The sequence below is a fragment of the Juglans microcarpa x Juglans regia genome, chromosome 2D (assembly GCF_004785595.1).
Source record: "Juglans microcarpa x Juglans regia isolate MS1-56 chromosome 2D, Jm3101_v1.0, whole genome shotgun sequence".
NCBI lineage: Eukaryota > Viridiplantae > Streptophyta > Magnoliopsida > Fagales > Juglandaceae > Juglans > Juglans microcarpa x Juglans regia.
In genome coordinates this window covers 41,572,622-41,588,161 of record NC_054596.1, presented here as the reverse complement: position 1 = coordinate 41,588,161, position 15,540 = coordinate 41,572,622, and the positions used below count along the sequence as shown (strand labels likewise).

At 31.2% G+C, this 15,540-nt stretch overlaps 1 protein-coding gene across 1 annotated transcript; it reads left to right on the top strand.

Annotated features, from left to right (window-relative positions):
* The first annotated feature begins 2,318 nt into the window (after positions 1-2,318).
* Positions 2,319-6,378, top strand: LOC121250963 (NAC domain-containing protein 21/22-like). The gene is made up of 3 exons (XM_041150232.1): positions 2,319-2,903; positions 5,064-5,329; positions 5,641-6,378. Exons 1-3 carry the CDS (start codon positions 2,732-2,734, stop codon positions 6,088-6,090), a joined length of 888 nt encoding a protein of 295 aa, XP_041006166.1. The 5' UTR covers positions 2,319-2,731; the 3' UTR covers positions 6,091-6,378.
* The last annotated feature ends 9,162 nt before the right edge of the window (positions 6,379-15,540 follow it).

Below are 15,540 nucleotides of genomic sequence, written 5' to 3'. Positions count from 1 at the left end.
TATATAATTATATCATCATGATCATCAAGAAGAATATATAATAATTAAGATATACATTAATTAGGTTCTTAATTAATCACTATTTTTTAAAATGCTCTTAATTTTTCAATCATTAATTCCATGATATATAAATTGCAGCAAATTAATTAAGGTATAAACCATTAATTTAATTTAATTTAAATGACTAGGATCTTGTTTAAGAACTAGTACTACTACTAGTACTAGTTTTTTCCCGACAAGATCATTAAAACTAATTAGTAACCGAGTCACCGACAGTCGTCGCTATATGCTACATATGCCACATAGGGATGGAGGGATATGTATATATTTATCGTATTAGGGCGAAAATGACCTGTTATCCCAAAGGGTGGGGCCGGGGGCCCTCATGACCTGTTGCACAAGAAACCCTAGTTGGAGAAGAAAGGGTACTACGATTGAATTGTCCCTTAGGTCACATAAAATGTTAGATCCTAATTAAAGCTTTTTCTGTCACACTCATGAATAGTGAGATTTTAGCTCCATTAATAATTTCAATCTCCCTGTGCTAGCTGCTGGCCAAGGTAGTACTACTGATCCCGTGCATAATCCAGATTTTACATATTATAATACATATATTATAATATTAGATATAATTATAAATTTTAAATATTTTAAAAAAAATAATTAATTAATTTTATATAGATCTCAGATTTACTGATTTTGTTAAAAAAAATACACAAAGTACTTACACATATTAAAACTATAAATATTATATATATATATATATATATATATATGAATATACATGCTGCGACCAACATCCCTTTGTCCGTATCTTCTTTATTATTGCCTTTCCAACATTACTCACCCAAAAAAGAAAAGAAAGAATAAAGAAATCATATTATTATATACAGATCATCATAAGTGAACAATATATGTGTAGGATGGCGGGGGCCTGGATGTCCTTCATCATTAGTGGTCCCTGCAAGGACCTGCATTAAGACAATCTCTAATATGCCCCACGATTTGCATCAATCCGAAAGTAACTCTTCTAGCTAGCTGTGTGATCGAAAACGGAACAGATGGGACTCTTCTGAAGTGATGATCGATGATCAGTTCATTGATTAATGATTTAATTTCTTTTTCTCTTTAATTTTTCCAGCTATTAATTTGTTCTTTTCCTTAATTATTTAGAGCTGTCAACGTTGTAGCCCAGGCCGAATATCAAAGGGTTCACGTGCTTTCAACAAGTGGATTTGTCTATTTTCTCGAAGAGGGTCATGGCGTGCTGATAGAATAGCTGAACCAATTAATTATTTAATCTACAATTAATATGATTCTCAATTAATTTGTGTGTGTGTGTGTGTGTATATATATATATATATATATATATAAGCAAGCTGCTAGCATCATTAATTTAGCAAAATATATACAATACAGAGATTCGATGATCTTCTTTATATTATATATATATATATATATATATTTACGTGTATATATATATATATGTATAATGTATGTCTATATATGATCATCATGAACTTTTAATTATTGGGTACGTACTATTTAAAGTTCCATTTGGTGATAATACGTACCGTCCAAAAATCTCATAATTATTGGAGTTTTCACAAATTTTCCACGTCGATCAATATATATTAATATGAATCACGTCATGATGATCATGAGTACGAGACAATATTAATCCAAAACATAATTTGATAATGGTAAATTAATATGCGCGCTGTTGATTATCTCAAAAACTTATATATATATATATATATATATATATATATATATATATTGAATTATATATATACGTACGTACGGCAATGATTATCGTAAAATTTAAACAATATTGATCGATCAATATCGACGGTTGATCATCAGATGGATATACTTACTGTTTAATTGATCAATGAATATTTCTTCTGAATATTACATGAGTACATGATATATGGCAACACGTTAGTCGTCCTACTACGTGTATGGCACGTGATTCTCCACGTACGTAAGCTAGCTTTTTTGTTTTTGTATCCATAAAGATTCTTAATTGTCTTTGAATTATTAATGTACATGATGATGATCAGAAAATAATAATGTTCGTAAAGTATATTATACCAAGATTATATAAAAAAAGGAGTATTTTGGAGGGTTTCTCTGATCATCATCATCATAAAATGGCTTGGCTTTTGTCCATACATATCCGTTGATCACGTATGTATATATCTTGCAGTACGTATAGCTTCTACTGATCCTCCAACATTTCTTGTAACTTTGGTTTTTCTTGAAACTTCCTACCATTTTATAACCGACTGGCTAGTTTCACACACACGCACACATGAAAAGCTAGCTAGCTAGCATGGCCTCATGCCAGAATTTATAAAATACTGTAAGAAATTAATTAGTTCTAACTGGCGAAGGCATACTTCATCGTCATCGTCATCCTCCTTAACTGTATATAAATAATACCAAGCCTCTCTCTTCTTCTTCTATTCTATATTTCAAGTTCCCAAACAAAGAAACCACCAAAAGCTAGCTCGATCTTTTTGAATCGTACTACTTCCACATTCGGATCCCCCCCTCTGGCCATCTCCTACCATATATATACATATATACCCCGATCGAGACTAGAATTTGCTTCGAAATTCCAACCGTAAAACAAAGATTATCCCATTTTATCCCATTTTCTTGGCTGCCAAACTGATCAATATCATTCTTTTCTTCCTTTTGAAATTACGACGATATTGTAAGCATGGGGCTGAGAGATATAGGGGCAGCACTCCCTCCAGGGTTTAGGTTTTATCCTAGTGATGAGGAGTTGGTCTGCCATTATCTTTACAAAAAGATTACAAATGAGGAGGTTTTGAAGGGTACTTCTTTGATGGAAATTGACTTGCATACTTGTGAGCCATGGCAGCTTCCTGGTAGGTTCTCTGAATTACATCCATGGTTGCCAAGTACTTTTTGTTTTTTTATCTTCCTTCATTTCTTTTTTGAAGTCTTTTATTTGATCTCCATGTTTATGTCTTTCCACCAAAATTAAGATATATACTTCTTGTTTGGTTTTATTTTTGTTTAAATAAACTCATATGATCAAACAAGATTTTATTCGATGATCATAAGAGTTTGATCATGAGGAACAAGCTGCTGGGTATTAGTCTGTAGTTTTTCCGGCTGGCTTGCTGTACTGAGCATGATGATGATCAGGGAAGACATATACAAATAATACCAAATTATTGATGAGTAGCTTTTTACGAGGCATAGTAATTACGGCAAAGAGTGGACAAACATGACCCTTTTTAAGTCTAGAGAGAGAGAGAGAGCTATACTCAATCATTTATTTGATAATGCTAACTTTTGCTATCATTGCAACAAAGAACTGACAAGAAATTAATTTTAAGCCACTGATTGATGCGGTAGATTTTCTTCATAACTAGAAAGCCACGCAGACATAATTTATATATAGAATACGTACGTTATCTCCTTAATTTCAAAGAAAGATCCAAAGAATTACTGGAATCCATTATAAAATTAGTAGCTATATGTAAGCCATATCTCTCTCTCTCTCTCTCTCTCTCAGATATAGTTGTATTCATGATATACATGCAAACACGTACAGTAATCTAGAACACTGGAAGTTCCGGCGCATGCACCTGCATCTTGCATCTTATTATAATCTGTTCACAACCGGTAGGGACCAACGTCAAAGATGGTCCAGACTTCTAGCACAGTATAAGTACACTGAAAATGATCTTTTAGCTAGCTTGTCGTTGCTAATTAAGTGCATGCCAGACACCCAAACATCTCTCTAACAAAATTAATGTTGGGTGATTACTGTAGAAAACTTAACTCATGATCATCAGTACTACTGTTTGCCGATCTTTATTTTTCCTACGGCTTTTTTCCTTATGATCTGTAATTGATTTAATTACATGCTAATTAAATTAGATGGGATAGATATATGGTAGGTTGAAAGGATAAGATCTCTCTCTAGATCATACAATATATAGGAAAAATGAGTACTTGTGAAATATTAAAGCAAAAAAGTACCTTAGCTACGTTAGTGGTCTTTTTTTACATGAATTGAACCTACTTGCCTTACGATTCAAGTAAGTTGATTTACCTAAATAAGACTTCTTTCATAAGCTAATTAAGGTGGCAGTACATCTTCGAACATCAGCCAACCATATATATATATATATATATTTGTTTCAACCATTGATATAATTATTACGTACTAAGAATATATACATATATATATATATATATAGCTACTTATAATAATAATTATTAAGAAGAGATGCTTAATTTCCACACTTATCAAGCATCAGTATTTGAGCACCATAAATAGTTTAGGCAAATGAAGAAAAAATACAGTACTCATGTTCACACATGAAATTGACTATATTATATATAAAACCCTAGCTAGCTAGATCAAGTCCCGATAAAAAAAAATCATTAATTCTTCCTTAAATTTGACACCACAATTTGCTGATCTTCCTTAGACCTAACTCATTAATAATAAGGTGACATAGACATGCCATCTATCGAATCTTTTCCATTTATGCTACTAGATGATCTCTAGGTCTGCCAAAAAAAGAGTGATATCAGCAAATTAAAGTACATGGCAAGCTTCAACTTCATTCAATTTTCACTAGGCTAGCTTTTACCTTTTTATTTTTTTTATTTTTTGGGATAAGGTAAGTTTATATATATCGATCTAAAAAACATAGATCATATGTAATGAAGTCTGATACAAGCATTGAGGGCTCAAGTCCGGTCTAATGGACAAAACAACTCATTCAGAGGCTTTTATATATATAGTAATTATTATCTGATGAATAATATTAATATCACATGATCATGATATGTATGAATCAGTGATATATATTGTCTGATATTGTGTGTATAATATTTATGTACCATGCAGGCCGCCGCCGCCGCCGCCTTATATATATATACATGACTTTTCCGGCCATTCTGCTTATACTTTGATGAAGGTTTATATATGTTCATTAAAATGCTAAGCTCTTACATGAGCTAGCATGTAATAATAATATTATTTAATTATATATGGGTTTCAGAGATGGCTAAGCTCAATGCAAACGAGTGGTACTTCTTCAGCTTCCGGGACCGCAAGTATGCCACTGGCTTCCGGACCAATCGGGCAACGACAACTGGATACTGGAAAGCCACGGGGAAGGATCGGACGGTCCAAGATCCAATGACGCGCGAGATCGTAGGGATGAGAAAGACTTTGGTGTTCTATCGGAACAGAGCTCCAAATGGGATCAAAACCGGATGGATCATGCATGAATTTCGCTTGGAGACCCCACATATGCCTCCTAAGGTCTGATTCATACATGCTGCTTTTTCCAAAAGATATATACTTACTGTATCAAATTACACGTACGCAGTTACGCATGAAGCACAACAACACACACAATCAACTCACAGAGAGAGAGAGAGAGAGAGATCAGAGAGAATCCTTATGTATAGAAAAGTTTCGTGCTTCTCTCAAAGGAAACTGAAAGGAAAGCAGATGTGCAAGTTGTCCATTGACTTTGTTACGCACTCACATGTCCATGGTGCATGCTTTTATTTTTTATTTTTTGGTTTTACATGTATGGCTAATGAGATTCTACATTTTCTTTATGACAGGAGGACTGGGTTTTGTGCAGAGTATTTCACAAAAGCAAGGGTTTGACGCCAGACTCGGAGGATTGCACCAAATTCAGCCCACAACATATGTTTGAGACCAGTAGTACTACTACAGCTTGTGCCCCTCGGCAGTTATCTTTAGCTCCATCTCCTCCCTCTAACCAAACCATGCCTTGTGGGTATTATAACCAAATCATGACCTCCTTTGACTCAAGTACCCCTTCTCACCAAAACCAAAGCCAAAGCAATTCCCTGCTCAATCTTCTTCAGTTCTCTGAGGAAACTACAAATAACATCAACAAAGAAACTACCTCCAAAGGTGATCATGATGAATATGGGTTCCTATGGGACATGAATTTGGAAGAAAATAGCTTGGCAAATGGGGCAGCACCTTCAAACTTGGAGGATATGAGATTTGAGATTGATCACAACAGCATGGTTTTCCTATGAAATATATATATATATATATATATATATATATAGTGTTTATATATTATATTAGATATTAAACACATAATTAATTAATTTGTTGGTTTGCATTAATGTATACGTGGTGTTTGGCTTTGAGGGACTTGCAATATCCATGCATGCTAGCTAGCTAGCTGGATTAATAGATATATATGTTTTAGAAGGTTTGTTGCTTAGTCATGATGATGATGTACTGTTAGGTTTATATTTTCTTCTCTCTTTTTGTATACAACATTGGGATATGTATAAAATTCTCAATCGTAAAGATTCTTTGCTAGTGATCATGATCATGATAAAATTGTCAATCCTAATTAAGATTAATGGTACCATATACTCATGACGCGGTTTCATTTTCACACGTAAATCTAGCTATATAGCTGGCCATGTTATAAATTAAGGCTCCCTGGTCAACATTTGTATCCCATGACATGATGTCCCCTCATGCCATTGATTCAATATCTATCGTATCGTAACAATATTTAACAATTCAAAAGTAAGCCCACTTTCAGTTAATTAATTACAAACCTCACTACCAAAAGTAGATTATTTTCGTTTATACCCGCCACGTATATATATTAATATATATATATATAGATCAATATGTAATTAAGCAAATTCCCTTTTGACGAAAAGATCACAAGCACTCAAGATTAATTTTTAGTAATTAATATAATTTCTTAATTACAATCTTTTTCCACAGCTCGCTTTTAATGGAAATTAATTCTCACGTATTTTACCATATTATATATTAAGCTAATAATTAGCTCACATGCATCTTTATAACGTGCTTAATTCTTTATATATAATTTGATAAAGCAATTTCTTTCACGTGCATGCATGCGCGCAGCATGCATGCATGTAATGTAATTAACTTCCAAAAGATTTCAGCTTCCAAGTGAAGCTGTAGTGATCATCGATGGGGGCAGAGTCGGTTGGTTTATATGTATGGACGTTATCGAAACAATTTATCAGTACACGAAAGGACTGGAAAACGTGCGAGATAGTAATTACTAATTAGAGTCATCGTTGCTATTTCATTTTTTCCATTTTTGGTTTATTCCATTGTAGAATATATATATATATATATATATATTTTTTTTAAGAATTAATTTTTTATTAATAAAGACATAATTTTTTGACTTAATTAAATAACGACGTAATGTTTATGTCGTATAAATTAACATCACAAGTAAAAGAAGAGCATTAATAGAAACTATAACATGGTTTTATAAATAAACGTCGTCCATAGTCTTATGAAAGTTATTTGAGATAATTTTGATTCTAGGATGAGGATCCAGCATTTTTCTCATCTTGCATTGCCTCAATAGAGAAGACATTATAATGCTTATGTTTTTTCTCCTTCACTTTCTCTGGATCTGCATAAACTTGAATCTTCTAGATTTTTGTTGATAATTTATCGACAACACTTTTAATATATGGTTGATGTTCCTACAAAAAAAAAAAATTAATAGCTTTACATAATTAATTAAAACCCAATTTCGTTTTTAATTAACTCATTATGACCAAACTCAATTTTTGAATAAAAATTTTAAAAGATACCTCTCCAGAATGTTCCATCAACTCAACTGCTGAACAACCAAATGCCTCTTCTGCTACTTCACCAAACATAATAGTAGCTATCTTTCCAGTATTATCTTCCAGTTCAACATATGCCCTAGCACTTTAAATGCATTGAATATATTATTTTAAATTTGAATATTGTTAAATTCTAAACTAAATTAGATATCGATTGTAAATTAAAATTGTAAGATACATACCGTGGTTTGCAGACCCCTTGGCTTTTGCAATATATACAAATGAAGCTTTTATTATACTTATATCCAGTTCCTTTATTACATCCAACACATGATATATAATAAAATACTTGATCCAAGTCAATCACATATATCTTCGCCTCTATCTAGAATTTTATTTTTTACATTAAATCATAATCATTTTTTAGAATGAATGTTTGTGTAAATATTTTAATTTATTACTAATGAAATAATATTTACTGCCATGGGTTGCAAACCCTTCACCAACTCTATAATATCGCAATTCTTCACAATTTCTCGAATACCAACAGATGATAGAGGGGCAGATGGGTATGTCACGTTTCTTGCAATGATACTTTTAATTATCAAATCATTATTATCCGCCCTTTAAATTTAGAAATGAAGAATAATATAAGAAAATGAAATATGTAGATAAATTACATAAAACGCATAATTAACTCTAATATAAATGCATTAATATGTAATTTTTAATTTTTGAGAATTACCATTTATTCATTGTAGCTGTCTCAGGAAGAAGATGATTGATTGTAAAGGTACTTGACGGACGTGATGACAAAGACAATCCTTTGTTGAAATTGAGATCAATATTAATGCAAGCATATATAATACGGAAAAATAACTAAGCTGCTTAATTATTATAAATATCGTTATTTGATCGAACAGATATTTTTGTTCCAAGTATTATTGGTTTATTTTCAATAATTTCTGATAAGTTCTGACATTCATCTTGGACAAATCGACTCCACATAGTCAAATATATGGGGTTCAAGCTACAAAATTGAAATAATTAAAAGAATTAATAGAACTTTCCAAAATTAATATTGGAATTCAATTTTAAAAGAAATGAGAAGTTATAAGAATTTTTTACCTTTCATCAATAACATATATCTCTTGGATTGTTGTTGGTCCAAATGTTGTCGCTACCTCTTTAGTTGGCTTAATTTTGATTGCAACAGCTAAAATATCTAAATATTCAGATAGAAATGTTAATTTATTGATTAATAATTTATAATTAAATTAAAATTAAATTACCTATTTTTCCAATCGACTCTTTGTAGGCCTCTACGTCTTTAAATGGGATGATCTCATATTTTGGTGTCTCTATTTGCTCTTCATTTTGTGGAACATCTTCTATTATTGTTCTTGAGTTCAGTATCCATTGATATTGATATTCTCCAATTTTATACTTTGGATCTACTGGTTTGATATGTGCATTACTGATATAGTATGACTGAAAAATATTTAAAGTCTCGTCCCTGTGGTCAGTATCAATTCCAAACATTACTGCTTGCACTCGATTTCCTTAGAACAACAACAAAAATAATTGTGATTAATAGTGTATTATATATTATATAAAATTACGAGGATTATTTTACTAAAATATTTTTTTAATAATTTTTGTATTTTTTATTTCTTTTAAACAAAATATGTTGTAAAAAGATAAATAAATAAATGCAACATCATTAATATTTTTATATAATATGATAGAATTTAAGAACCTCCAATTTCAAAGAATATTAAAAATTTGAAACGTAATATATGCTAACAAATATTATACCTCTTCATCAAATAATGTCAAATTTTGATACTTCACAGTTGTGCCTTGGCTTATTCGCTTAGGTGACTTCTCCGCAACGATCATTTTAATTTTTCAGTTTTTTGTATTTAGAGTGATATTCTTTATTGATGTATACACCGTCAGCATTTTTTTCCTTTTTTAGATACAAAAATTTCAGATGCATAAGTATAACAAGTGTTGATTTAAATTCATGACCTACCAAAACAATTGACGAAGACATTTAATTAAATGATTGAATATTAGTCATATAGAGATTAATATTATAATAGACAGTAAATCGAAACTATACAATTAAATCTAGTTACCTGTATAACATTAATTTGAACATGATAATGTTAATAATTCCGTAAACACAATATTTTTTGTGCAGTTATTTTCATGTTGTTCAGTGGACACTGGTCGTATTAGAATCCTCACTGTAGATGTTGTCTTCGCCCTTGATAAATCCACATATAATTGACCATGTGAAAAAACTGGTTGAGGTAAATAAATCCCAACATAATCCAATGTCTGCCTTTGTGACTTATTTATAGTCATTGCGAAACTTCATCTTATAGGGAATTGAGTTCATTTAAATAGAAAACTACTATTTTCATCAACATTTGATAAGAATGGTATTTTTGGAATGAACACCCTTTTCCGATATGGTGTCCAACTGCAATTTCTGCATTTATGATATTTCGATCAAAAGCCCTACAAATTAAACTGGTTCCATTGCATAGCCATTCTGAAGGATTAATGTTTCTAAGCAGCATAATGAGACAATTTTTCTTGAGTAATAATTCATAAGGCAGAAGTCCATTTGGGGTTAGAGTATTCAAGAAATCTTCCATAACTGATTGTTCAGATGCATCTATTGTCTTATCAAAACTGTAATATCGCTAAACTTCACTTGAGAACCTATGAATTAACAATGCATTTATTTCATCAACAGAACTATTATTTGGTGTTAATATAGCTCGATTCATCATAGTTAAAATATTTGCTGAATATTCTTAAATATTGTGAAAAATATCTTCTATTAAATGATCTAAAGAAGTATTGTCATCATCATAGGAAACAAGTATCCCATTCAAAATTTTTATGGTTTCATCAATTGTGTTTGGTGGCATTCCGTTGCCTACTTCTAACACATAATTTGAAAAAACTGGATCCAATCTTGCTTGCATATTTTCAGTTAAGCGGAACTTGGTCAATGTAGGCCACAAATAAGAATAAACCAAACTGGAATTAACCTGTTCATGTCTCGTTCCTTTATGAACCGCCGGTAAAACCTACCGAAAATCTCCGCCGAAAACAACAACCTTTCCACCGAATGTTACATCCGAATCATTGATGTCTCGTAGCATTTTATCTAATGCTTCTATGTGTTGTTTTCTTGTCATTGGAGCCTCATCCCATATTATTAATTTTGCTGCACGAAGTAGGTTTGCCAGGGCAATTTGTTTGCTGACATAACACGTGCTTCTTTTGTCAGTATCAAGTGGAAGCTTCAAATGTGAGTGTGCCGTTCGATCTCTCAGACGAATAGATGCGGCAACGTTTGATGAAGCAGTTGCAAGTGCGATCAATTTTCTTGATCGTACTGTTGCGAGAAGTACCTTGTATAAGAATGTTTTCCCTGTCCCACCCGGGCCATCTACAAAGAATGCGGCATTTTGGTTTGCAAATACTTTTTCCAGCACTGCATTATAAACATGTTTTTGTTCACTATTAAGAGATTATGATGCCGCAATATCTTCTTCTGAAATTTCAACAACCAATTCATCATTAATTTCTCTAGATTGAAATTCTTCTTCATCAAAATAGATGTCATCATAAAGAAGATGGTAGGAATTAATGTCTTTACCCATCGATTCATTTGTGAAAGAGATTGACTTCAATACTTGGGTTCTTACATTTGATATAGAATCTTCTGTTGATTTGAAATCAACTGACATGTCTTGCTCAAAACGTTTCCAAAGTTCCATCGGATTGGTTGGATTACAATAAACCAATATTGTTGCAAATAACCGTCTCAAATTAGACGGTATTTGATATAGAGATGCTTCTTGTAAACAATCTTCTAAGCTACTGTCTCTCTGTAGCAAACCATGCATTGTTGCTGCTTCGCGAAATGTTGGGGACACAACACCATCAACTGTTCTAAGATCTTCAAAGGACAAAGGTCCTCTTACATGGTTTAGTAATATCTGTAGATAATACCTCTCGTTTTCAAATGGATTTGCTGTAACAATACGATCTATAACGGTTTTCTTTTTTCGAGGAGTTCACTCTTTGCTCGGAAAGTCACTGGGTGTTGATCCTCCAGATGTAAATGTAAAATATACACTGCTGGATACATTTCATTAATAACAAACCCATATATTCTCCACATAACTTCGGGGGGAGCAATCCATCGGGCGGATTGGAATTGTTGGATTTCATCAACTTGTTGATTCTTTTGTTCAGAAACCAGGTTGAAAGCAACACAATCATGCCCTTTATAAATATACTTATAAAGATATTTGACTACTTGTATTATAGAACAAATCTCGACATTAATGTGACAGTCAAATGTTGCAAGCAGATATGGATTATATGGCACAACCCAACGATTGTCTAAATTTTTACCTCTGATTTTGACAGTTATTCCATTGTTCGAACGTCTATATATTGGGAAGGAATCATTTCCAACAGTCGTAGCAGATGCATAATTCTTTGGATAATAACTTTTGCACCAACCATTTCTTTTTATGCAAACATTTGATGGGTTCAAGGCTCCACATGGTCCATGCATCATATGCTTGACAACAATGTTATGCAAGTACAGCTTTGTATTTTTATCAGATATCTCTGCTGATACGATCTCATCAAAAGATTCAGGCGCATAGACTTTTCAATCCTTCTGTAAGATAATTAAAAATGCGTATGTGGAAGACCTCTTTTTTGGTGCTCGACAACGTAGACATATGCTGAGACTTTACCAAAAATTTGCCTCTTGAATAATTGATCCTTTAATTCTTCTAATTTTGCATGAAAGACCCGAGCAACCAAATCAGGTCGATTCTGACTCTCCTCATACAGACTTAATTTGTTTGTAATCTCTTGCCAGTTTGGATTGCACGTCATTGTTAAGAAAATGTCTGGTTTGTCATAACGCTGAACTAAAGACATTGCTTCCATATATCTTTTCCGCATATCTCTTGGACCTCCAATAAATGACGAAGACAGTATAATCCGTTTTTCAACATTAGAAGCGTTTGTTTCCCCAAGTGTAATGGTATCAACAATACCTTGATATACTCTGATTGAATATGTTGTTGGTTATTTTTAAAATAATCTAATCTTGACGTCTCGATTTTAACATACATATCTACTACAAATTGTTGTAGTAGTCGACCAGAAAGTAGCAAAATTGATCTGACATTTTCTCTTATTTACAATTTATAATAATAATATTCATGGCACGAAACAATTGGATCATTCATTTATCTGTTTAATGCTACAAAAGTAGAATGTGAATGAAATGTTACTAAATTGGACGTACATACTAAATGAAATTTTTGAATATTAATATTGCAATCTAACCTTGTTGTTCTCTTGCAAGTAATTTTTCTGCAGTCCCTGATTGTTGAGGATTTATTGATCGGCTTGTTTCGTTATGTGTAGATCTTCTTCCTCTACTGACCCATTCAATTCCTTGATGCCAACCAATATCGCAAAAAAGAAATAATAATAGATATTGCAGCGTATCAGAACATTCAAAGTAGTTCAAACTCACTCTCTCACACCTATCTATTTTGTAATCTATTTTTCGTCAAAAACCACAAGTCTCTCTCTCTGTCCTCACGATTCTTCAATCGTGTCTGTCAAATCTCCTCTCTATAGACGTTTCTCGTGTTTGGTCTCAAAGAAAATGAAGATTATGATTATGTAAAGATTTAGATTTATTACTAAGAATCAAATTATCTATAATTTAAATAAAAAGGAAACGAACACAACAAGATAACATATCAAATAAAAAAATACCAAGAAAAGAAAAACTATAAAAGAATAGATCAATATCACATATGAGAATTCTTAAATAAAATATTTACCAAAATTTATTTGTTCTTTAAACCAAGTAGGAAATAAAAATTATAAGCAGGACCAGCTTATTATATTTTTTAGCATATTTTTTTTATATTTATTAGCAATTACAATAACAATACTTATTGTAATATTTGATTAGCTGACATTTCTGAATTTTAGAGTTATGCTAATAATTAACTAATTTTTATTTAAGTATTCCTAGGTACTACATGAGCTTTTTTATTAGATAAAGACTTATGAAATCATATTCTCCTCATTTTGAAATCAGTTTGGTTCTTTCATTCCCATCCTTTTTTCCTGGATGTTTGTTTTCTATATATATATATATATATATATATATATATATATATATTTTTTTTTTTTTTTGCATGTTTGTTTTCTGGGAAAAATGTATGGGTTTATTTTGGAATGTTTGTTTTCAAGTTTTTTTTTTTTTTTTTTTTTACATGCAGTCATTGTTCTTTTACTTTATTCCTTTCTACTTGCTATCTTTATTCAAGTGCTTTTCTTGGGGCACAAACTTTTGTTGAGTAAACATGACTTACAAAACTTTATTTTTTGAATACATAGAAACTAAAGTGTGTTTCTTTTTCTGAGCATATCATGACTATTTATTTTTTAAAGGGAACTGCTACGCCCACAGAGGGTTCTTACAGAGAATCCTCACCGGAAGGGCAAATGTTTTTTTTTCCTTTTCTTTTTCTTTTTTTTCAATCATTTTTTTAAACATTTTAAATATTTTTAAAAAATATAAAAAAATCACAAATTCATTTAAAAACACTTACTTAATCATTAAGTAAAAAAGAAAAAAGAAAAAAAATGCAATTAGGTGGAAATTTTCGGTAAGAAATTTCTGTAGGAATAGTATTTTCCTTTTTTCTTAAAAAAATTAATCATTAAGTGAACACTTACTTAATCATTAAGTAAAAAAAAAAGAAATTAAATAAATGAAATTCGGTGGAAATTTTCGGTAAGAAATTTCTTTAAGAATAGTATTTCTCTTTTTTAAATAGTCAATCAATTCATAATTCTATTGTGATTCATCTTTTTTGTCATCTTGTACGCCATCTGTAGAGATGACATTAAAATTCTTATACTTCTATTGCTTGATTTGGTCAGGATTTACAAAAAGTTGAATTATCTACTCTTTTTCAGAAGATTGTTTTGCAATATTTTCAATATATGGCAATCCCCCTTCTGGCTCTTTTGTGTGGAGAACGCATTAAGAGCATTCTCATTGGTTTGGTCAAATTCATCTTCAAAATTTAGTCAATATCACACTTTTTTACATTTGTTTATTTCATTTAAATTCAATCTCCACATTGGATTAACTATTTACTCTCTATATAATAATAAAATATTATTAATTTAATAATTTAGTTATTTAATTTATTTGTATTACATTTTATAATTCTATCAATTTAATATTAATAATAATTATATTATAATTAACTTATCATTATAATTAACTTAATAATTAATATTCTAATTAATATTAACTAATTAATTTATTTTTATCACATTTTATATTTAATAATAATAAATCGAACCAAATTTCTTAATTATAAAAAATACCTACATATTTTGTGAGAAGAGTGAGAATTGAATATTTTAATATTTGGCTAACCTACTGTTCACCTACAAATTTGGAGAATCACTGTAGCATGAGTCTAAATTTTTATAGAGATGTCCAATCCAATGTGGTGGCTTTTTGGCACATATTGGCTAAAATTTAACTATCATTGGAGTTTGGCCAAGCCAATGAAGATGCTCTAAAAGGGCCAAAAAACGTGAAGTTGTTTCAATCAATAGAAAAATAATATTAAGGCATCACGATCCGCGTCACCACTTCACAACCACATCCTCATCATCCACTCCACTCGAGAAAACACAAGTTATGGCCGCATCCACCGTTCGGTTTCATACAAAGAAAACACACGGATAGTGAATTCCTGAACTTGCTTATTTCTTTGGTTGAACGTT